The sequence below is a fragment of the Aquarana catesbeiana genome, linkage group LG03 (genome assembly GCF_042186555.1).
Source record: "Aquarana catesbeiana isolate 2022-GZ linkage group LG03, ASM4218655v1, whole genome shotgun sequence".
NCBI classification, from domain to species: domain Eukaryota; kingdom Metazoa; phylum Chordata; class Amphibia; order Anura; family Ranidae; genus Aquarana; species Aquarana catesbeiana.
This window is the reverse complement of record NC_133326.1, coordinates 582,917,589-582,937,270: the sequence shown is the minus strand read 5'-3', so window position 1 is coordinate 582,937,270 and position 19,682 is coordinate 582,917,589. Positions and strand designations below refer to the sequence as shown.

The 19,682-nt window shown below is 43.1% G+C and overlaps 1 protein-coding gene across 5 annotated transcripts in view; it reads left to right on the top strand.

The window, feature by feature from the left end:
• The window catches only part of LG03H2orf42 (linkage group 03 C2orf42 homolog), a 34,943-nt gene extending 30,093 nt beyond the window's left edge, over positions 1-4,850 (top strand). For all 5 annotated transcript variants that reach the window (XM_073621990.1, XM_073621991.1, XM_073621992.1 and 2 more), the window contains 2 exons: positions 2,935-3,094; positions 3,771-4,850. In XM_073621990.1, coding sequence (XP_073478091.1) covers positions 2,935-3,094; positions 3,771-3,982 — 372 coding nt within the window. In that variant the 3' untranslated portion in view covers positions 3,983-4,850. The remainder of the gene's footprint in view (positions 1-2,934; positions 3,095-3,770) is intronic.
• The last annotated feature ends 14,832 nt before the right edge of the window (positions 4,851-19,682 follow it).

Below are 19,682 nucleotides of genomic sequence, written 5' to 3'. Positions count from 1 at the left end.
AATACTGGTGCTAAGGATAAGGATGTCTAATGCATGGAGATGGCGGTATCAATAATCTTACAAACCTCTTTCTCCTTGCATATGTTTATTTCAGAAATTCCCCTTGTACCTGTATGAGCTGTTTGCTCATTTTTGTGTGATGTTTATCTGTGTGTGAACGTGAGCGAGAGAATTCAAGATTTGTATTTGTTTCTCCTTTTACTCCTATTAGAGGAGTATAGATCTATTATATAGATGTATACTGCAGAATGTTAACTATAGGTTGACAACCACTCGGTGCCAGGCGTCAAAGCAAGTGTTGTCATGTGTGGCATCGCTATTACACCATATTGAGTGAAACATATGTGATTGTGAAACTTCAGTTATTCGCCTAAATACAGGTGGACAATGGTGATCCCTCAATTACATGTGGCTGGGCCCACACTGAAAACTAGTGAAAGAAGACAGATTAACCCTTTGTTCACTAAACAGTGCCACAAGCCTTCTCTGTAACACAGACAGGAATATGTAGGCATCCTTTGTTCTCCTTTTTAAAAATGCTAGTAGCCTGGTTGGGATTAGCTTCATTACCTCTGAGTCACTGACCCAAAACCTAAGATGGCTGAAAGTACTGACACAAAAGCATCAGAATGGCAGACAAGCAACCAGCAAGAGATATAATGACCGGTTTCCTTTAAATTTGAACTGAGCAAACCGCTAAATACACAGATTTAAATGCATACAGTATACAAGCGCAATTTTGCTTGCCAAATCATTTGTTTCTGTGCATCCTGTTCTGAGTTTTACACAGCACAGCTGTAATGTTCTGGGTACTGTTTTGCCAAAAAACTGCAGACATACTGGTAGTAGAAGGGGTTATTCTGGTCTGGCCTACAATTTTTTTTGTTTTTTGTTTTTTTTTTTTTGTTTACCAGTGTCTGTAAAACTTGACAGTACCATACTTGCTGTATTATCCATCAATTGACTCAAAAGAGTTTTACGACGAGTACAAAAATCCTACTTTAATGGCATATTAAATAATACAGAGCTGCATCATTGTGTCTCTTTATATTTCCCTGGAGTTCAGCTTTATTTATGCATGTGCCTTTGATAATTGAAAGTATATTTTATATTATAGACATTATACTAGTCTAATATTTAATATTCCTATAAAAAAAGCATAGTTTGCTGGATAAATACTGGATTTTTTTCTTAAAGCAGTGTTCCACTCGTTTTTAAGGTTATTAACCACTTCAGCCCCGGAAGGATTTGCCCCCTTCCTGACCAGGCCATTTTTTGTTATACAGCACTGCGTCACTTTAACTGACAATTGTGCAGTCGTGCAGCGTTGTACCCAAATAAAATTTATGTCCTTTTTTCCCCACAAATAGAGCTTTCTTTTGGTGGTATTTGATCACCTCTGCGGTTTTTATTTTTTGCGCTATAAATAAAAAAAAGAGCGACAATTTTGAAAAAAAAACACAATATTTTGTACTTTTTGCTATAATAAATATCCAAAAAATAAAAAACAAATTTCTTCATCAGTTTGGGACAATATGTATTCTTCTACATATTTTTTTGGTAAAAAAATCGCAATAAGCGTATTTTGATTGGCCTGCGCAAAAGTGATATCATCTTCAAAATAGGGGATTGATTTATGGCATTTTTATTATTATTTTTTTTTACTAGTAATGGCGGTGATCTGCGATTTTTATCGAGATTGTAGCGGATACATCGGACACTTTTGACACTTTTTTGGGACCAATATAAATATTACTGGGAGAGAAGGGGTTAACACTAGGGGGCGATAAAGGGGTTAACTGTGTTCCCTATGTGTGTTTCTAACTGGGGGGGGGGGGGGGGTGTGGCTGATTAGAGGAGGAGACAGATTGTTGTTCCTACTTAGTAGGAACACATGATCTGTCTCCTCTCCCCTGACAGAACCGGGATTTGTGTGTTTACACACACAGATCCCGGTTCTCGCTCTGTCACGAGTGATTGCAGGTGCCCCGACGGTCATCACGCCCGCCAGGCGCATTGACTCAGGGGACATGCTGCAGGCGTGTGCCTGCTACAGCATCTTAACGAGCCGCTGTACAGCTACAACAGCTCGCGCCGCAGTATAACTGCAGCGGCTGGTCAGGAAGGGGTTAAAAGTCAGCAAGTGTCTATTTTAATAAATAGACACTTACCTGTGCCGCAGTCCAGTGATGCGGCCACCCGAAGCCTTGCTCCTCTCCCTCTCCTCTCCGTGGTACCGGCATTGCAAGTGTGGGCACCCAGCTGTGACGGCTTGCGGCTTCATATCTGGTAGCGCACTGCAAGTGCATGAATTGGGCTGTGCCTATTCAGTGGCCGGGCAATCTTCTGGGACCTGTGACGTGTCCCAGAAGATTGCAGGGAGGGAAGGGGAGAGAGAGGAGTCTCCTATGCGGCGAAAGGAGGAAGTAGGAGCTGGGTAGCTGTCAAAACTAGCTATCCGCTCCCCCCCAAAAAGAAATTGCATGCCAGATGTGGCATGTAAGGGGGCGAAGAGTGCTTAAAGCGGAAGTTCAACTTTTGGGTGGAACTCTGCTTTAAATACAGACATCCTCCCAATAAAAATTAAAAAATATTATAAATCTGAAAGCAGGGAAACCTCAAAACCTAATTCTGATCATTAAAAGCTGATGATAGACAGCAGTGCTTCAGATTGTGAACATGGTGAGGCACATTTCTAATAAAAGAAGCAATTTCTGCTCTTTGAATTTTGTCCTATAAAGAAGATCCAGTTTCTATACATACTCCACACAACCAGAAAGGGTATATATTACTTCCCATCTGTCAGAATGTGCTGATCTAAATCTACAGTGTTCAATATAAGAGAAGCACGTGTCATAACCAGGATAATCTTTCCCTATGCTTGTTCTATCTCTAAATATATATATATAATTTTTCTTTTTATTTACTCCACAGATGCCACTAGAAATCACCAGAAGTTTTGTCCAGAACAGAGATGGAACGTACGATCTGTTCCGATGCCCCAAAGTCGAAGTGGAAAATATTGCAGAAACCTATGGGCGATTGGAGAAGCAGCCTATTCGACCACTGGAACTGAAAACCTTCCTGAAAGTCGGTCAGTATGCTGTTATAAACATCACAATGTAAACATCCCTTGTGACAGTAATAGGCAGTGACAGGTACTCTTTATGGAGGGATCTGGGGTCTAAACGATCTCAAACCCCTCCTCTGTACTTAAAAGTACTGTATTCAAAACGCCAAAATCTGCATTTTAGAATACCTTGGATATTTTAAAATCGGCGCCGTTGGCATCTCCTCCTGCTGCTTGTGACAACGGCCGAGTGTCTCATTGGCTGCATTGGTTGTTATCACTTGAAAGCTGACTGCCAGCTCTAAAAAACAGTACTGGGGTGATGCCTCTGGCTGCATGCATCACCCCGATACAACCACTTCAACAAAATTATGTACAGGTACGTGATTTTGCGTGAAGTGGTTAAAGGTGGAAAAAGTTCTGAAATTATTTATCTTTGTCTAATTTTTTTACATCACAGAAAATTGACATTTTTACAGCGGTGTGCAGACTTTTTATATCCACTGTATGTGATAAGGTCTCCCATACATTATCTCTTGAAGTAAAAACGGGACCTACGCTTGTCTTTTATCAACCATTTTTTCACTGCTGGACTCTGAGATATGAGATGCCAGTGCATGACATGCCATGCCTGCATCTGTCAGAATGTGCATTGTCAATTTGTAGATGAAGTCACCTTTTCATTGCTTTTTCTTTTTAGGTAACACTTCCCCAGACCAGAAGGAGCCGACTCCATTCACCATCGAGTGGATCCCAGACATCCTGCCTCTTTCCAAAATTGGCGAGCTTCGCATCAAGTTTGAATATGGCCACCATCGAAATGGACCCTTGCCCGATATCCACGCACCTCAGTCCCACACTTTGGAACACACACTAGAGATCACACCACTAACCACCATCACCTTTGACTAATTCTCAATGTCGTGTCTTACAAAGACAGCAGTGAACTGAATTCAAAGTACCCAGGCAAACAGCAACTTGTTAATCCAATCATGTAACTACTAGAGGATGGCTATGTTTTATGAGAGATAAACTTTTGGATTGCGATGTCTCTTGTGAAGCAATTTTTTTATTTTATTTTTTCTCTTGCTGCTATGTTATACTGTATTTTTATTTGTGTCAATTTATGTAAGGAAAGTGTCTCTGTCCTATCCAGGCAGCCGTCTCATATTTAAAAAACAGCTATGGATGTTAATGTGGACAATTTGGATGCTTTGAACTGTGTCTTTCCTCAGCTGTTGTAAAACATTTGAAAGACGTGAAAGAGAGTAAGCACATTTCTCTGCATTGAACAATGTTTTTATTTTTTTTATTTACATGGCTGGCCCTCCATTTCTCCAATGGTACTACGTCTACATTGACTGCAGTGGGTGATTCTTATTGGACTTTATTAAGCAATTAGTTTGGGACCATTTCATTGAGACTGAGAATGATTGGTCAATATCATTTTATCACGAGACATGGCTGCTTTACGCCATGTGATCCTTTTTGTATATAATTATTAATTATGCCTTCTTAGTCTCTCTAACCTGCCACCCCCCTATCCTTTAAAAAAATAATGCTTTTATCATATCTTGTAAGTAACTGTAGTTTATCCTGTTCATAGAATGGCTGTAACCGTTAGCTTAATTGGATAAAAGTTAGTATCGCCCTTGTGAAGGTTCTGAACATCTTTAATCTTATAAATGTGTCATGAGGGAACCACGAACAAAGCTCTGCATCAAGTAGGTACCGTTAAAGTGTATGTCAGGGCAAAATAAAAACAAAAACATATTCTGTATATCTCTGCCATACATGCTTGTTTCCCTATGTTTTATCCCTAAAAATGCTACAAGTACACCTGCCAGAAATCCAATGTGCTCCTATCTTCCTGTTTTGAGTAGACAACACAGTGCACATTCTGCTCTGGAATAACAAGCAGTGTTTCTAACCCTGCTAGAGAACTCCACCTATTCCCCAACCCTTTTGTCCCATTTCACATCCCTGCTTTGATTTTTTTGCTATAAAGCGGATGCCAAACTCAATTTCATTGCCGGCTGCATCAGCATTATGGATGCCTTCAAAGGGCCAGGTGTAGCTTTAAGACTAGATGGCAAAAGCACAACCCCCCCTTTATACATCAGATGTCAAGATTACCTCTTCTGCCGACTGCTGAGCCAAGGTGTGGGTGGAGACCACATGAAATGGTCTGGTGGTCCTTGTGTCTGACACATGTGCCATTAATACTTTCCTGCTACCTGCTCACATGCTGTGTGTAGGGAAAGGGCTCTTGGAAGATGTAGTTCTGGGGGTGATTCTACATCAGTGGCATTCTTACAAGCCTGGTTCTTATGTCACAGGGAGTAATACAAGCAACAGGAACAAGAAAAAAAACCTAGGGGAATTGAGGTTTGACTGTAAGTTTAGGTCAGCCCTATACAAATCCTTCAACAAAGCTCTGGGTTTCCCAATCACAATATTGCTCTCTGTATATGATGAAGATTATTTACATTTATTTTCTCATAGTTTTCACAGTATCTTCTAGTACTTTTATTACGTGTCATCTACCATCTACTTTGACCTTGTGTTTGACTCTCCTAGTCTGTAGAGCCAGTCATCTTCTTTATGGTCTCATTTATTGCTCAAGTTCTGTGTGAGCCCTCCTCCCTATGTCTAGTCTAGCTTTAGAGGGCAGAAAGAAGGGCGGCTGGTACTTGGAACAAGAAAAATTCTGCCTTTTAGACAGTTTGATAAATGAGGACTAATTATTTTTCCAATGACCTGCATCAGCATGGATGAGCCCTTCCCAATACCCTCTGAAAGGGTCACTGCTTCAACCTCATTCTACAAAGCAATTCAGGAGGGATTGCTTCTTCCAATCACACAGTCACTTCACATGTCATAATATAGAAATTCAATTGGTGCACATAACAAACAGATCTCAAAAGGGGATAACCACTTAAGCCCCGGACCATTTGGCTAGCCAAAGACCAGAGCGCTTTTTGCGATTCGGCACTGCGTCGCTTTAACTGAAAATTGCGCAGACGTGTGACGTGGCTCCCAAACAAAATTGACGTCCTTCCCACAAATAGAGCTTTCTTTTGGTGGTATTTGATCACCTCTGCGGGTTTTTATCTTTTGCGCTATAAACAAAAAAAGAGCGACAATTTTGAAAAAAAAAGCAATATTTTCTACTTTTTACTATAATAAATATCCCCAAAAAATATATAAAAAAGCATTTTTTTTTCCTCAGTTTAAGCCGATACGTATTCTACATATTTTTGGTAAAAAAAAATCGCAATAAGCGTTTGGTTTTTGCAAAAGTTATAGCGTCTACAAAATAGGGGATAGTTTTATGGCATTTTTATTAATAATTTTTTTCTTTTACTAGTAATGGCGGCGATCAGTGATTTTTATCGTGACTGTGACATTATGGCAGACAGATTGGACACTTTTGCCGCTATTTTGAGACCATTCACATTTATACAGCGATCAGTGCGATTAAAAATGCAGTGATTACTGTGTAAATGTGACTGGCAGTGAAGGGGTTTACCACTAGGTGGCGCTGTAGGGGTTAAGTGTGTCCTAGGGAGTGATTCTAACTGTGAGGGGGGATGGGCTATATGTGACACAACACTGATCACCACTCCCGATTACAGGGAGCTGTGATCAGTGTCATTAGGCAGAATGGGGAAATGCTTGTTTACATCAGCATTTCCCCGTTCTTCCTCACCGTGAGACGATCGTGAGTATCCCCACGGACATCGAGTCCGTGGGACCCGTGATCACACTCACGAAGCTCCCGCCAGGCGCGCGCCCGCAAGCCGCCTCTTAAAGGGCAACGTACAGGTATATCTGCGTGAGGCGGTCGGGAAGCAGTTAAACAGTGAAAATGTTTGTCTGTTATCTGTCCAGTTTGTAAGAAAAGAGGTTTGAATGGCACCCGGGGCATTTAAGATACTTTGGTTTTATAAAAAGGCAATATAACATGATTACCATACAAGCTGTTCCTTATAGTAAAATTTACCTTTCCATTTCAGTCTTCATGTATCCTTTTCCTGTAATTGGCAAAAAAAAGTCAAATATAGCGGAGCAACTGACTACATTTTGTAGGTGAGGTTTCTCAGAATTCTCTTGTCTGGTTAATTTCCTGTCTAAACCATTCGCAGACCCTAAAATCAAATTGCATGCAGCGTGTTGGGTGTCAGTTGTGACTTGAAGATTCTGGCACTGGTAGACATTCTGTTATTTCTCATATGTGAGACATGACTGCCAGCAGGGACATGCGGTGAGGTCAGTGGCTGGTGAGGCACTGGCTAATATCAGAGCTAGATACACACAGGTTACATACGCCACGATCGGTAGAGCGAGATCAATAATTCTAGCACTAGATCTCCTCTAACTCTAAACATGTAATCTGTAAAAAAAAAATTAAAGCGTCACCTATAGAGATTTTTAAGTACTGAAGTTTGTCTCCATTCCACGAGTGTGCGCAATTTTAAAGCGGAGTATGTTAGGTATCTATTTACTTGGTGTAACATCATCTTTCACATTATACAAAAAAATTGGGTTATCGATGGTGGGTTCTTTGTTTTTATATATATTTATGAAATGTGTTTTGTTTTTAAAAAAACGCGTTTGAAAAACTGCTGCGCGAATACCGTGTAACATAAAAAGTTGCAACGACCGCCATTTTGTTCCCTAGGGTGTCTGCTAAAACAATATATATATATAATGTTTGGGGGGTTCTGAGTAATTTTCTAGCAAAAAAAATTATGATTATTACATGTAGGAGAGAAGTGTCAGAATTGGCCTGGGTGGCAAGGGGTTAATTACCATAAGTAATATACAAATAATTATTTATTATATATTGTTTTTTTAAGGTCATTTACTATATTTTCAAAATCTGTACTCAGGCAGGTGGCTTAACGGACAAATTACTGAAGTTTGAATTTATAACTATAACATAAAGCATATTAATATAATTTAGCTTGATTATAACAGTACGTTTTCAACAGCAGCAGATTCTCATTCTCCCTCTTAACTGTGTGAGAAAAACATGGGATTGTGGGTAAATCTACCCATAAACCTATGTTTTTTTCCTTGTAGTTAAGAGGGCTGGACTGGAAGGAAGCATGTGTCTAAAAGACACATGCTACCGTCTATGACACTGCAGTGAGAGGCGTGCCTCCACTGTAGCATTTTTATTGGACAGCTGGGGCTAATGGTACTTTACCATTGGTCCAAGAAACCAAGCTGTCCATTGAGCTCAGTGCTTCTCACAAGAAGTGAGGAGAGGCACTGTGAGCTCAACATCTCAGTCTGCTGCAAACAGAGTGTGCCAGTTTGTATTTAAACTGGCCGCTCTGTATGTAGCTTCTGCGCAAGGAGCCCCATATCTAAATTTGGGTCCTCTGTGACCTCAGGTCACCAAGCTACGACCCTCGAAGCTCATTTTTTTTTTTAAATGTTCATGGCAGGGGAGGCCCTGCCTCCCCTGACTGCATGTCCCTGACTGCCAGGTAGAGCCAGATTATCCACATGGAGCCTTGTCGGGAGCCTAGGGCTGGTGGATGTCCAGGAGGTCCAGATACAATCTTCACACTTCTGTAGTAAGCCAGGGGATCGTATAATTAGCCAGGACTGTGACTTTGCCTGTCATTTGACAAAGAAGGATGCAGTTGTGGCCTGTTGAGTAATCGCCATACTGGTAAAGAAAATGTGAATCAGGCGACTACACTGCCTGTTTCAATACTTATTACTGTTCATTAAAAGAGGTGGGATAAACAAAGCTGCTACCTTGCCTAAAGCTGGCAATACACTAATATAATTTTATTAAAAATGTGTTTGTTTTTCATATGAACGTTCGTTTTAAAAATCTACTAGCATAGCATTTTCATAAGGATAACAGTCTTCATACTTCAGCTTTCCTTTCATTTCAGCATGCCAGCTGTAAGTAGCTGAGGTGATTAGAAAAGGTTGCTGTAAATGAGTACTTTGATATAATGCAGGGGTGCTCAACCTTTTGAGGAGCTAGGGCCACTTTAGCGACTTGTTAACAGGTCGCGGCCAACAATGAGCCGAGCGGACAGATGACAGGCATATGCAGAGAAGAGACAGACACAGCCCACTCCTACTCTATGGGCCCTTCAATTCAATCTGGACAGACCCCCTTCTGTTTTTTTTTAAGTGGATTGGATTGGAGATTGGCGTGTGTAAAAGGACACATGTACATGTACATCTGCCGCTCTATAGAGATGAATAGAGGGTCCAATTAAGTCCACCTGAAAAACAGACAGGCGGACCCGATTGTGTGAAAGGGGCCTAAGGCTGGTTTCACACTGATGCACTGCGGTTTACCTGCACCTCAACTGACCTCAATCGTCACTTCTTCCTCAGGATTCCTGCAGGTATTGCTGGCTGCTGCTGTCCCCCAGGTGGATATGGCTGGTGGCTGCTGCTGGCTGTCCTCCAGGGCTGGTACTGCTGGTGGGTATTGCTGGCTGGTTCCCAACCCACCATCCCCGAGCATCAGTGTGACAAGAGCCAGTGCTGGAGGAAGCATGTGGCTGCAGTAGAGAGCAGAGCCGATGCTTCCTGTATCGCTCCTGTCACAGGCAGAGGACATTTAGTATCACTCCACCTGTGACAGGAGCCGGCGCTGTACAGGAAGCATCGGCTCTGCTTCTTCTAGTGCCGGTTCTGTTCTTCACACTGATGCTCGGGGATGGCGGGTCGGGAACCTGCGATCTAGGCTTGCTGACCCTCCATCCCAGAGCAGGAGGTGGCAGGCCACATCTGGGGGGGCCACGGGCCAGCGATTGGGCACCCCTGATATAAGGGATGAAAGTCCTGAATATTTGTATAAAGCTCTGGGACTGATTGTATGTTTATGCAAAATCTTCAGTTAAGCATTGATTATGAAAAATGTAATCAGTTGCCAGGTGTTGTGCACAGTATCCACAATCCTAAATAGACTTAGGCTACTTTCACACTGAGGCGTTTTTCGGGCACTTTAGCGCTAAAAATAGCGCCTGTAAAGCACCTGAAAACTACCTCACCTGCAGCCGCAGTGTAAAAGCCTGAGTGCTTTCACACTGGGGTGGTGCGCTTGCAGGACGAGAAAAAAATCCTGCAAGCAACATCTTTGGCAGTGCAGGAGCTCTTAAACCGTCCCTGCCCATTGAAATCAATAGGCACTGCTGCAGAAGCGCCTGCAAAGCGCTTTGGTAGCAGCGTTTTGCGAGCGCTTTTAACTGGGAGGGTGCAAAGCGCCGCTAAAACTAGCAACGTTTTACCTCTACTGCCCCCACCGCCTGTACACACAATGAAATTATTAGACGAATGACCGGCTGTTTTTATTTTTGCATGCTAGTCTCTATTGAAAATGAGGAGGTTACTAAAGTTATAAAAATTCTCATATGACAGAATATAAATTCAGTGATGTAATGTATTGTTTTGTATTTTCGGATGAAAGCTGTACTGATTAAACAGAAATCGTACAAGAACATTTTTCGTGCTTGTCCCATTGGATAGTTTTGCATGACCTGCTCTCGAAAGCTGTGTACTAACGATCAGATTATTGTACGATTGCTTTAAAAGGTGGTGATCTTCCTTCCAGTGCCGCAGAGCCCCGGGAGGAAGTGGGAGCTGGATGCCACTAAAAAGAGGTTATCCGCTCCCTCCATCCAAAAAAATTACATGCCAAATATGGCATGTCAGGGGGTCACCTGCACTTAAAGTGGAAGTTCCATTTTTGGCTGGAACTCCACTTTAAGTACTAGGGGTAGTTTTTTATTTCTGTCTTTAAAGCAGACCACCTGCCCCAACCCCATTTCCCCTTCCCCCAGCAATGCTGATTAAATGGTTTGGAAGAATAAACTTTATTCAAGTTATGCAAAATATTGGGATAACACAAATACAGGGGTGGAAGGCAGACTCGTCTACTAGAAAGGCACACATACAGCGGGGACGGAAAGTATTCAGACCCCCTTAAATTTTTCACTCTTTGTTATATTGCAGCCATTTGCTAAAATCATTTAAGTTCATTTTTTTTCCTCATTCATGTACACACAGCACCCCATATTGACAGAAAAACACAGAATTGTTGACATTTTTGCAGATTTATTAAAAAAGAAAAACTGAAATATCACATGGTCCTACGTATTCAGACCCTTTGCTCAGTATTTAGTAGAAGCACCCTGTTGATCTAATACAGCCATGAGTCTTTTTGGGAAAGATGCAACAAGTTTTTCACACCTGGATTTGGGGATCCTCTGCCATTCCTCCTTGCAGATCCTCTCCAGTTTCAGGTTGGATGATAAACGTTGGTGGACAGCCATTTTTAGGTCTCTCCAGAGATGTTCAGTTGGGTTTAAGTCAGGGCTCTGGCTGGGCCATTCAAGAACAGTCACGGAGTTGTTGTGAAGCCACTCCTTTGTTATTTTAGCTGTGTGCTTAGGGTCATTGTCTTGTTGGAAGGTAAACCTTCGGCCCAATCTGAGGTCCTGAGCACTCTGGAGAAGGTTTTCGTCCAGGATATCCCTGTACTTGATCGCATTCATCTTTCCCTCGATTATAACCGTCCTGTCCCTGCAGCTGAAAAAAACCCCCACAGCATGATGCTGCCACCACCATGCTTCACTGTTAAGACTGTATTGGACCAAAAAGTTCTATCTTGGTCTCATCAGACCAGAGAATCTTATTTCTCACCATTTTGGAGTCCTTCAGGTGTTTTTTTAGCAAACTCCATGTGGGCTTTCATGTGTCTTGCACTGAGGAGAGGCTTCCGTCGGGCCACGCTGCCATAAAGCCCCGACTGGTGGAGGGCTGCAGTGATGGTTGACTTTCTACAACTTTCTGCCATCTCCCGACTGCATCTCTGGAGCTCAGCCACAGTGATCTTTGGGTTCTTCTTTACCTCTCTCACCATTCTCTTCTCCCCCGATAGCTCAGTTTGGCCAGACGGCCAGCTCTAGGAAGGGTTCTGGTCGTCCCCAAACATCTTCCATTTAAGGATTATGGAGGCCACTGTGCTCTTAGGAATCTTAAGTGCAGAAGAATTTTTTTTGTAACCTTGGCCAGATCTGTGCCTTGCCACAATTCTGTCTCTGAGCTCTTCAGGCAGTTCCTTTGACCTCATGATTCTCATTTGCTCTGACATGCACTGTGAGCTGCAAGGTCTTATATAGACAGGTGTGTGGCTTTCCTAATCAAGTCCAATCAGTATAATCAAACACAGCTGGACTCAAATGAAGGTGTAGAACCATCCCAAGGATGATCAGAAGAAATGGACAGCACCTGAGTTAAATATATCAGTGTCACAGCAAAGGGTCTGAATACTTAGGACCATGTGATATTTCAGTTTTTCTTTTTTAATAAATCTGCAAAAATTTCAACAATTCTGTGTTTTTCTGTCAATATAGGGTGCTGTGTGTACATTAATGAGGAAAAAAACTTAAATGATTTTAGCAAATGGCTGCAATATAACAAAGAGTGAAAAATTTAAGGGGGTCTGAATACTTTCCGTCCCCACTGTACATTCACAAAAGAATTTGATACATGATACAGAATGTCTTCATAGTGTGTATGTATACTGCTGTGCAAATGTTTTAGGCATGTGTGAAAAAAATGGGTAAATTGTAGAATGCTTTTAGAAATAGAAGTTTTAATAGTTTGTTTATTAACTAACAAAATGGAAAGTAAATGAACAGGAGAAAATCAAATCGATATTTGGTGTGACCACCCTTTGCCTTCAAAACAGCATCAATTCTTCTACAAACACTTGCACAGTTTTTGAAGGAACTCGGCAGGTAGGTTTTCCAAACATCCAGCATTTCTTGTTCTTCTATACACTGAAGATAGTTCTTAATGACATTGGCTGTATGTTTGAGGTTGTTGTCCTGCTGCAGAATAAATTTGGAACCAATCATACACCTCCCTGTTGGTATGGCATGATGGATTAGTATCTGCCTGCAATTTTCAGCATTTAGGACACCATTGATTCTGACCAAATCTCCAACTCCATTTGCAGAAATGAAGCCACAAACTTGCAAGAAACCTCCACCATGCTTCACTGTTGCCTGCAGACACTCAATATTGTACCGCTCTCCAGCCCTTTGGCAACCAAACTGCCACCTGTTACAGCCAAATATTTCAAATTTGGATTTGTAAGTCCAGAGCACCTTCTGCCATGTTTCTGCACCCAGGTTCTTATGTTTTCATGCATATTTGAGTCGCTTAGCCTTGTCTTCATGTTCGAGGTATGTTTCCTGCACGAATACCACTTCTGGCTAGACTTCTCTGAATGGTAGATGGGTGTACACGGGTCCCACTGGTTTCCGCCAGTTCTGTGCTGATGGCACTGCTGGACATCTTCTGATGTCAAAGAAAGTAAGCATGGCGTGTCTTTCATCTGCTGCATTAAAGTATAACTAAAGGCAAAACTTTTTTTTTAGTTTTGAAAAGAGTGGAAAGGCATTAGATCTGTCAGTTTTTTTGCTGCCTGTGTCCCTGTTCAGGAGATTTTCCCTCTATATTTGTCCTATTTACCATTGTCATTAAAAGGGGAAGTAAAAGAAAATCACACATTTTGGATTGTCCCCGGAAAAGTAATAGAGGGGAAATCTTCCAATGGGGACAATAGTTCTGGTAACCTGTGGGCCCCCAAGAAATTCCCTTCATTTGAAGGGATTTCCGCAATGGGACAAAGATGGTGAAAAAAAATCTGATAGGTTATAACCCTCCTTTGCTCTATCCAAAACGAAAAAAGGTTTTGCTTATAGTTCTACTTTAGGTTTCTTTGGTCGACCCCTGTGTCTATGGTCTTCAACGTTGCCCGTTTCTTTGTGCTTCTTCAAAAGAGCTTGAACAGCACATCTTGAAACCCCAGTCTGCTTTGAAATCTTGTTGCTGTGCTCAGTCTTGCCATGGTGTATAACCTGTGACATGAAACTGTCTTCCACAACCTCACTAGCAACCTTGGTAGCAGAGTTGGCTGTTCCTTACCCAGTTTTTAAGTGATGTTTTTTTTTGGCTTTACATTCACTGTATATAGCTGATTGCTAATGAGCGGGCTGGGAAGCCGGCCGCCGCATCCTTGACAACCGATGAGTCATCAGCTGTCTCCGCTGACAGCTGAATGTAGAAAAAAAAAATAAAAAATTTGCCGGCTAATAAAAAATTACTAAACCCCTTCAGTCTGGATTTAGAGACACCACAATGCCAACATTTTTTTTAAAACAGCGTGGGGTTCCCCCCAAAATCCATACCAGACCCTTATCTGAGCATGCAGTCTAGCAGGTCAGGAAAGGGAGGGGATGAGGGGATGAGCGAGCGCCCATTCACCAAAAAAAAGTAGTGTAGTGTGACAAGAGAGTTTTTTGACAAGTCCTTTATTAATAATGTCTTCTTCTTCCCCCGGTCTTCCCCCATTTCTTCCTCCAGTCTTCATCTTCCCTAACTTCTTCCTTCGGTCTTCTTCTTTCCCTGGTCTTCTTCTTCTTCCTACGGTCTTCTTCATCTGGTGTTCTTCCTCCTTCTCCGACCCGTTAAAAATAAAAAAAACACCCTCCTCCGAACTGTCCACTCAGATGTAGGACATTTTTTATATATAACTTTGGAGCGCGCTCATTGGATGGCATCATCCGGAGACCCCGCCCCCTTATGACATCACAGACCCATCATGCCCCGGGCGGTGATGTCACAAGGGGCGGGATCTCAGAATGACATCACCTACCCCATAGTTATTGTTAGGTACCTGGTAGTAGAGCCTGACTTGTAGGAGAAGGCCTCTCATACAACGCTGGTTCAGGAGCCACTGGAATGGGGACAGTGGTCTCGTGAGTACAGTGAGGTAGGAGTGCCTGGTGAGGTAGAAGTCTCTGGTGCTGGAGCAGGGTAGAGATCCCTCCAGGGATGGCTGGACTGCAGGTGAAGGTGGTCAGCGGAGAACAGCAGGCTGAAGCACTGGAAGATGCAGGTGCAGGGATCACTGGAGCTGGAGCTGAAGGTGCAACAGCACACGGAGCTAACGGCAGGCACAAGCAGGGTCAGACAGTCCGGGTTGGCAGGCAATCAAGGCAGGTGACAACGGCAGGCAAAAGGCAGAGTCGGTAAGCAAGCAGAGGTCGGCAACGGGTACTGGCAGAGACAGAAGCAGGGTCAGGCAAGCCGGGTCGGATTGGAGAGAGAGAGGGATGGTCAGACAAGCCGGGTCAGTATCGTAGACAGACCAATCAGGTGCGGGTAACAAGTTCACAGAAGCTGAAGGCGAAACAGCAGCGTGCCGGTGCAGGAGGAAGACATTTATGCGCTCATTGGCACCAATCAACGTTAACGCGCATGTGCGCGCGCACACACCAGTCGCGCACGCGCCCGAGGGATGCGCTGACGCACAGCAATAGCTGGGGATTGCTGCATAGTCTGAACAGGGGCGTGCCGGTGCATGCGCGCATGCATATGTCCCGGTCTGGTGCTGACAGATCCCTGACAGTTAAATAAGAAATGTCCAACATCGAATTTGACAGATCGGCGGGACCCAGCGGCAGAGGAGGCTAAGTGGGAGCAACAGCGGAGGAAGAAGATTGTCCAGAGAAAGAAGAAGATCTGAGAAAGAAGAATGAAGACCGGGGGAAGAAGACATTTTTAATAAAGGACTTGTCAAAACTGTCTCTTGTCTTTTGTCACACTACACTACTTTTTTGGTGAATAGGTAGGGGTACAATTTACCTCATACTCATTCACATGGGAGGGAGGAATCTTCCGGATTCTGATAAGCCCCTCACCTGCAGACCCCCACAAACAATGGCCAGGGTTGTGGGGAAGAGGCCCTTATCCACATCAACATGGGAACAAGGTGCTTTGGTGCAGGGGGGCTCTGCTGTTGAGGGCAGGCGGCCTGGTATGATATGGTTCAGGAGGGGGGGCGCTCACTCCCCCCCCCTTTCCTTATCTGCTGGGCTACATGCTCCGATAAGGGTCTGGTATAGATTTTGGGGCGGGGGACCCCACGCCATTTTTTAAAAGATTTTGGCATGGGGGTGTCCTCTCCAAATCCATGCCAGCTGACAGCTGATAACTCATCGGTTGTGGCGGCTGGCATTCCGGCCCGCTTCTTAGCAACCGGCTATATACAGTGAATGTAGAAAAAAAAAAAACCCACAAAAGCAAAACGAAAATCGCAGTAAAAACACGGTTAAAAAAATGTGGAAAGCACTGCAATCGGAATTTCCGACAACCAAACCGTGGATTTATTTCCGACAGATGTTGGCTCAAACTTGTTTTGCATACACACGGTCGCACAAATGTTGTCGGAAATTCCGATCGGCAAGAATGCGCTGCCATACAACACGTACAACGGCACTAGAAAAGGAAGTTCAATAGCCAGTGCGCCACCCTTTGGGCTCCTTCTGCTAATGTCGTGTTAGTAGAAGGTTGGTGAGAGACGATTCGCGCTTTTCAGCCTTGTGCTTTTCAGTTCATTACTGCTCTTCAGTTTGTGCTTGTGGGTTTGTATCTGTTTTTCAATGCATGTAATCTGTTTGCATCTGTTTTTTCAGTGCGTTCTTATCTGCTCGTTTCTGATTTTCAGCTCCCTCTTCTCAGGCCTTTCTAATTTCCAGTGCGTTCTATTAGTTCGTTCTGACCAGCCGACCATTTTGAAGCCATGTTGCAGTTGCATACTCGTCATAGAGTTCGTGCTATGCAGGGGTTTGGTGTTGGGGTTCTTACTTTGACCCAAGCTCAGTCCATGAACAGGGGGAGGAGGAGTTCATGGACCAAGAATTGGTTACTCCAGCGTGACCAATTCTCGCACATGCCTTTGTTGCGGGAGATCCAGGAGAATAATCCTGATGATTTCAGGAATTATCTCCGAATGACGGACCCCGTTTTTCACCGTCTGTTGACTTTACTGTCCCCCTATATTACCAAGCAGGACACCTCCATGCGGCAAGCCATCACTTCGGAAAAAAGGCTAGTCACCACCTTGCGGTACTTGGCGACGGAGAGAAGTCTGCAGGACATCAAGTTCTCGACAGGCATCTCCCCCCAGGCTCTGGGGATCATTATTCCAGAGACCTGTTCTGCCATCATACAAGTCCTGCAGAAGGACTATATTAAGGTAAGTTTTATCCTTTAACATCACATTATATGTATTTAATGTTTGCTAATGTATTGGATTTATTTCATCATTCCCTAATTACCATGATTGTAATATGCTGTGAATGTCCTCATGCATGCTGGAGGCTTTTAATGCTCATTTTTTGTCCTTCATGCATATTTGCCTAACCTCCCCAGCATGCTATGCTGGGCCCATACACACCTAGCCTAGTCACTTAACAATGTATTTTGTCAGGTCCATTGTAGTGCTTTACCTTAAACACCCCCTAAAATGTGCACAATTTTTTTTATTTGCCCTTAAATTCATGCATAGTGCAAGAGGCTTTTTTTGGGGGGGGCACAAACTCATTTGGAACCCTCCCTCCCATCCGCTAAGTCAGCAGATACCAATCCTCTATCTGCTGACTTTGTCAAACCCATACACACTATACCTACCTCTTTTGTGGTCAGATTTATGGATGAATTCACCAAAGCATGTAGTGCAAGGGCCTTCCTGAATACTTTCAAATGGTACTGTTTAAAGTTTTGTTCTCCTATTATCTTGATAGGTACTTGCAGAATGTAAAAATGTGCTTCAATTTAGACAGTGTGTATTCATATTTTTGTATTAAGACACTTCTTAACTGTCCAGTGGGCTACCAATAGTGTAAGTAAGGAGGGGCTGGCCAAAGTAACACTCATTATTATGTATGCATTCAGCTCTCAATGAAGTGGAGAGGGTTACCTGTCCAAAACATCCCCCCCCCCCTAAAATTTTTACAATGGGCCATCAGAGGGGGTGAGGAATCTGATAAGTCGACCTTATACTTTTGTCTTTAAATACTCCTTAAAATAAATGTTATACTGATGTTGGCCAAGAATGTTTGTGTCTAATCTGCTTGCAATGTTATGTGCAAAAAATATTTTTCTTGTTTGACTCCACAGTTTCCTTCAACCCCACAGGAATGGCAGACTGTGGCATCCCACTTTGCCCAGCGGTGGGACTTTTCCAACTGCGGAGGGGCAATCGATGGGAAACACGTCCATATTGTCCCACCCCCCAACTCGGGGTCATACTATTATAATTACAAGGGGTTTAATAGTATTGTGATGTTGGCGGTGGTGTCGGCGACATGCGAGTTTTTGTATGTGGACGTGGGGAAGAATGGCCGGAAGTTGGATGGTGGAGTCATCGCCCAGACGGAGTTTTACAGGTGGCTCCAGAATGGTGGCTTGGGCTTATCACCTGCGGAGGACAACGTGGCTGGTCTTCCGTTCACGTTTGTCGCTGATGAAGCATTTGGGCTAGGAGAACATCTGATGAGGCCATTTCCCATGAGGACCCTCACCCCGGACCAGAGGGTTTTTAACTATGGGCTATTCCTGATGCCAATCCACATGGCGGGATATAAACTCAACCATATAGTCCTTGCCTGCTGCATTATGCACAATTTTCTAAGGAAAAATGCTACTAACTATGTGGCCTCAGTTGGGCCTGAGGCCGGTTTTCCAGATCAACAAACCCTGACGGCACTTGAAGCTTGCCGTCCTGGCTTGCCCCCCCCAAAGCACCTGCGAAGTCAGACAAAAATATCTGGAGTACTTTGCAGGTAGGGGGGCCATTGATATTCCAGCAAATGTTTGAGAAACATTTTTAAAATACATGTTTATTTTAAACTTAAATAATATTTCATTTGATTTACTGCTTGTGTTTCTTTTAGCTGTCTCCTAGGTTCTCCAATGGGCTTTTCTTTTTGGCCATTTTCTTAAATAGTGCAAACATAATTTATTTGATACATGAGGTGACAATCTCTTCTTCAGCTAACTATTTTGTTGTGGGTCTGCTACACACACACATTGTTTTTGTTGTTAATGTATGTAATGCATAAATGTTCAAAAATAATCATCCTTTTCAGCACCATGAATTTATTGTTTTGAGTGCCTAAAATGGCCTGATTGGGGCCAATTTTAGAGCACTGTGTGGGTTATTTACTAAAAGCAAATACACTTTGTACTACAAGTGCACTGAAACTGCACTTGTAGTGAAAAGTGGATTTGCCTTTAGTAAACTTGCCATTTTAAACGCCATTTTAAACTGTACAACAGTAAAGAAAAGCGAATGGAGCAGCACGAAAGTAATAATAATAATAGGACCACACAACAAAATACTTACTTTTTTGCAGCACTCTCTTGATTCTTCTGTACTGATCGTGCTCCCTTAATTTGAGGTCTGACCCTCGTTTCCTCAGTTGATCCTTGTATCGTCGTACCCCAAAATTCTTCTGCAGACTTTTCACAACTTTAGTCATGATTTTGGCCTTTCTCACATTTGGGTTGCTGTACGGTCCATAGCTCCCATCATAGTCGGCCCTCTTCAAGATGTCCACCATCTCCACCATATCACCAAAGGACATTTTTGAGGCCTTACATCTCCTGGAACGTGACAATTGGGGCTCAGGGCTTTCGTCGTTGCTGCTCTCCTCTGCATGCACCTGCTCTGTCTCCACCATGTGCTCTCCCACTGCGCCGAAAG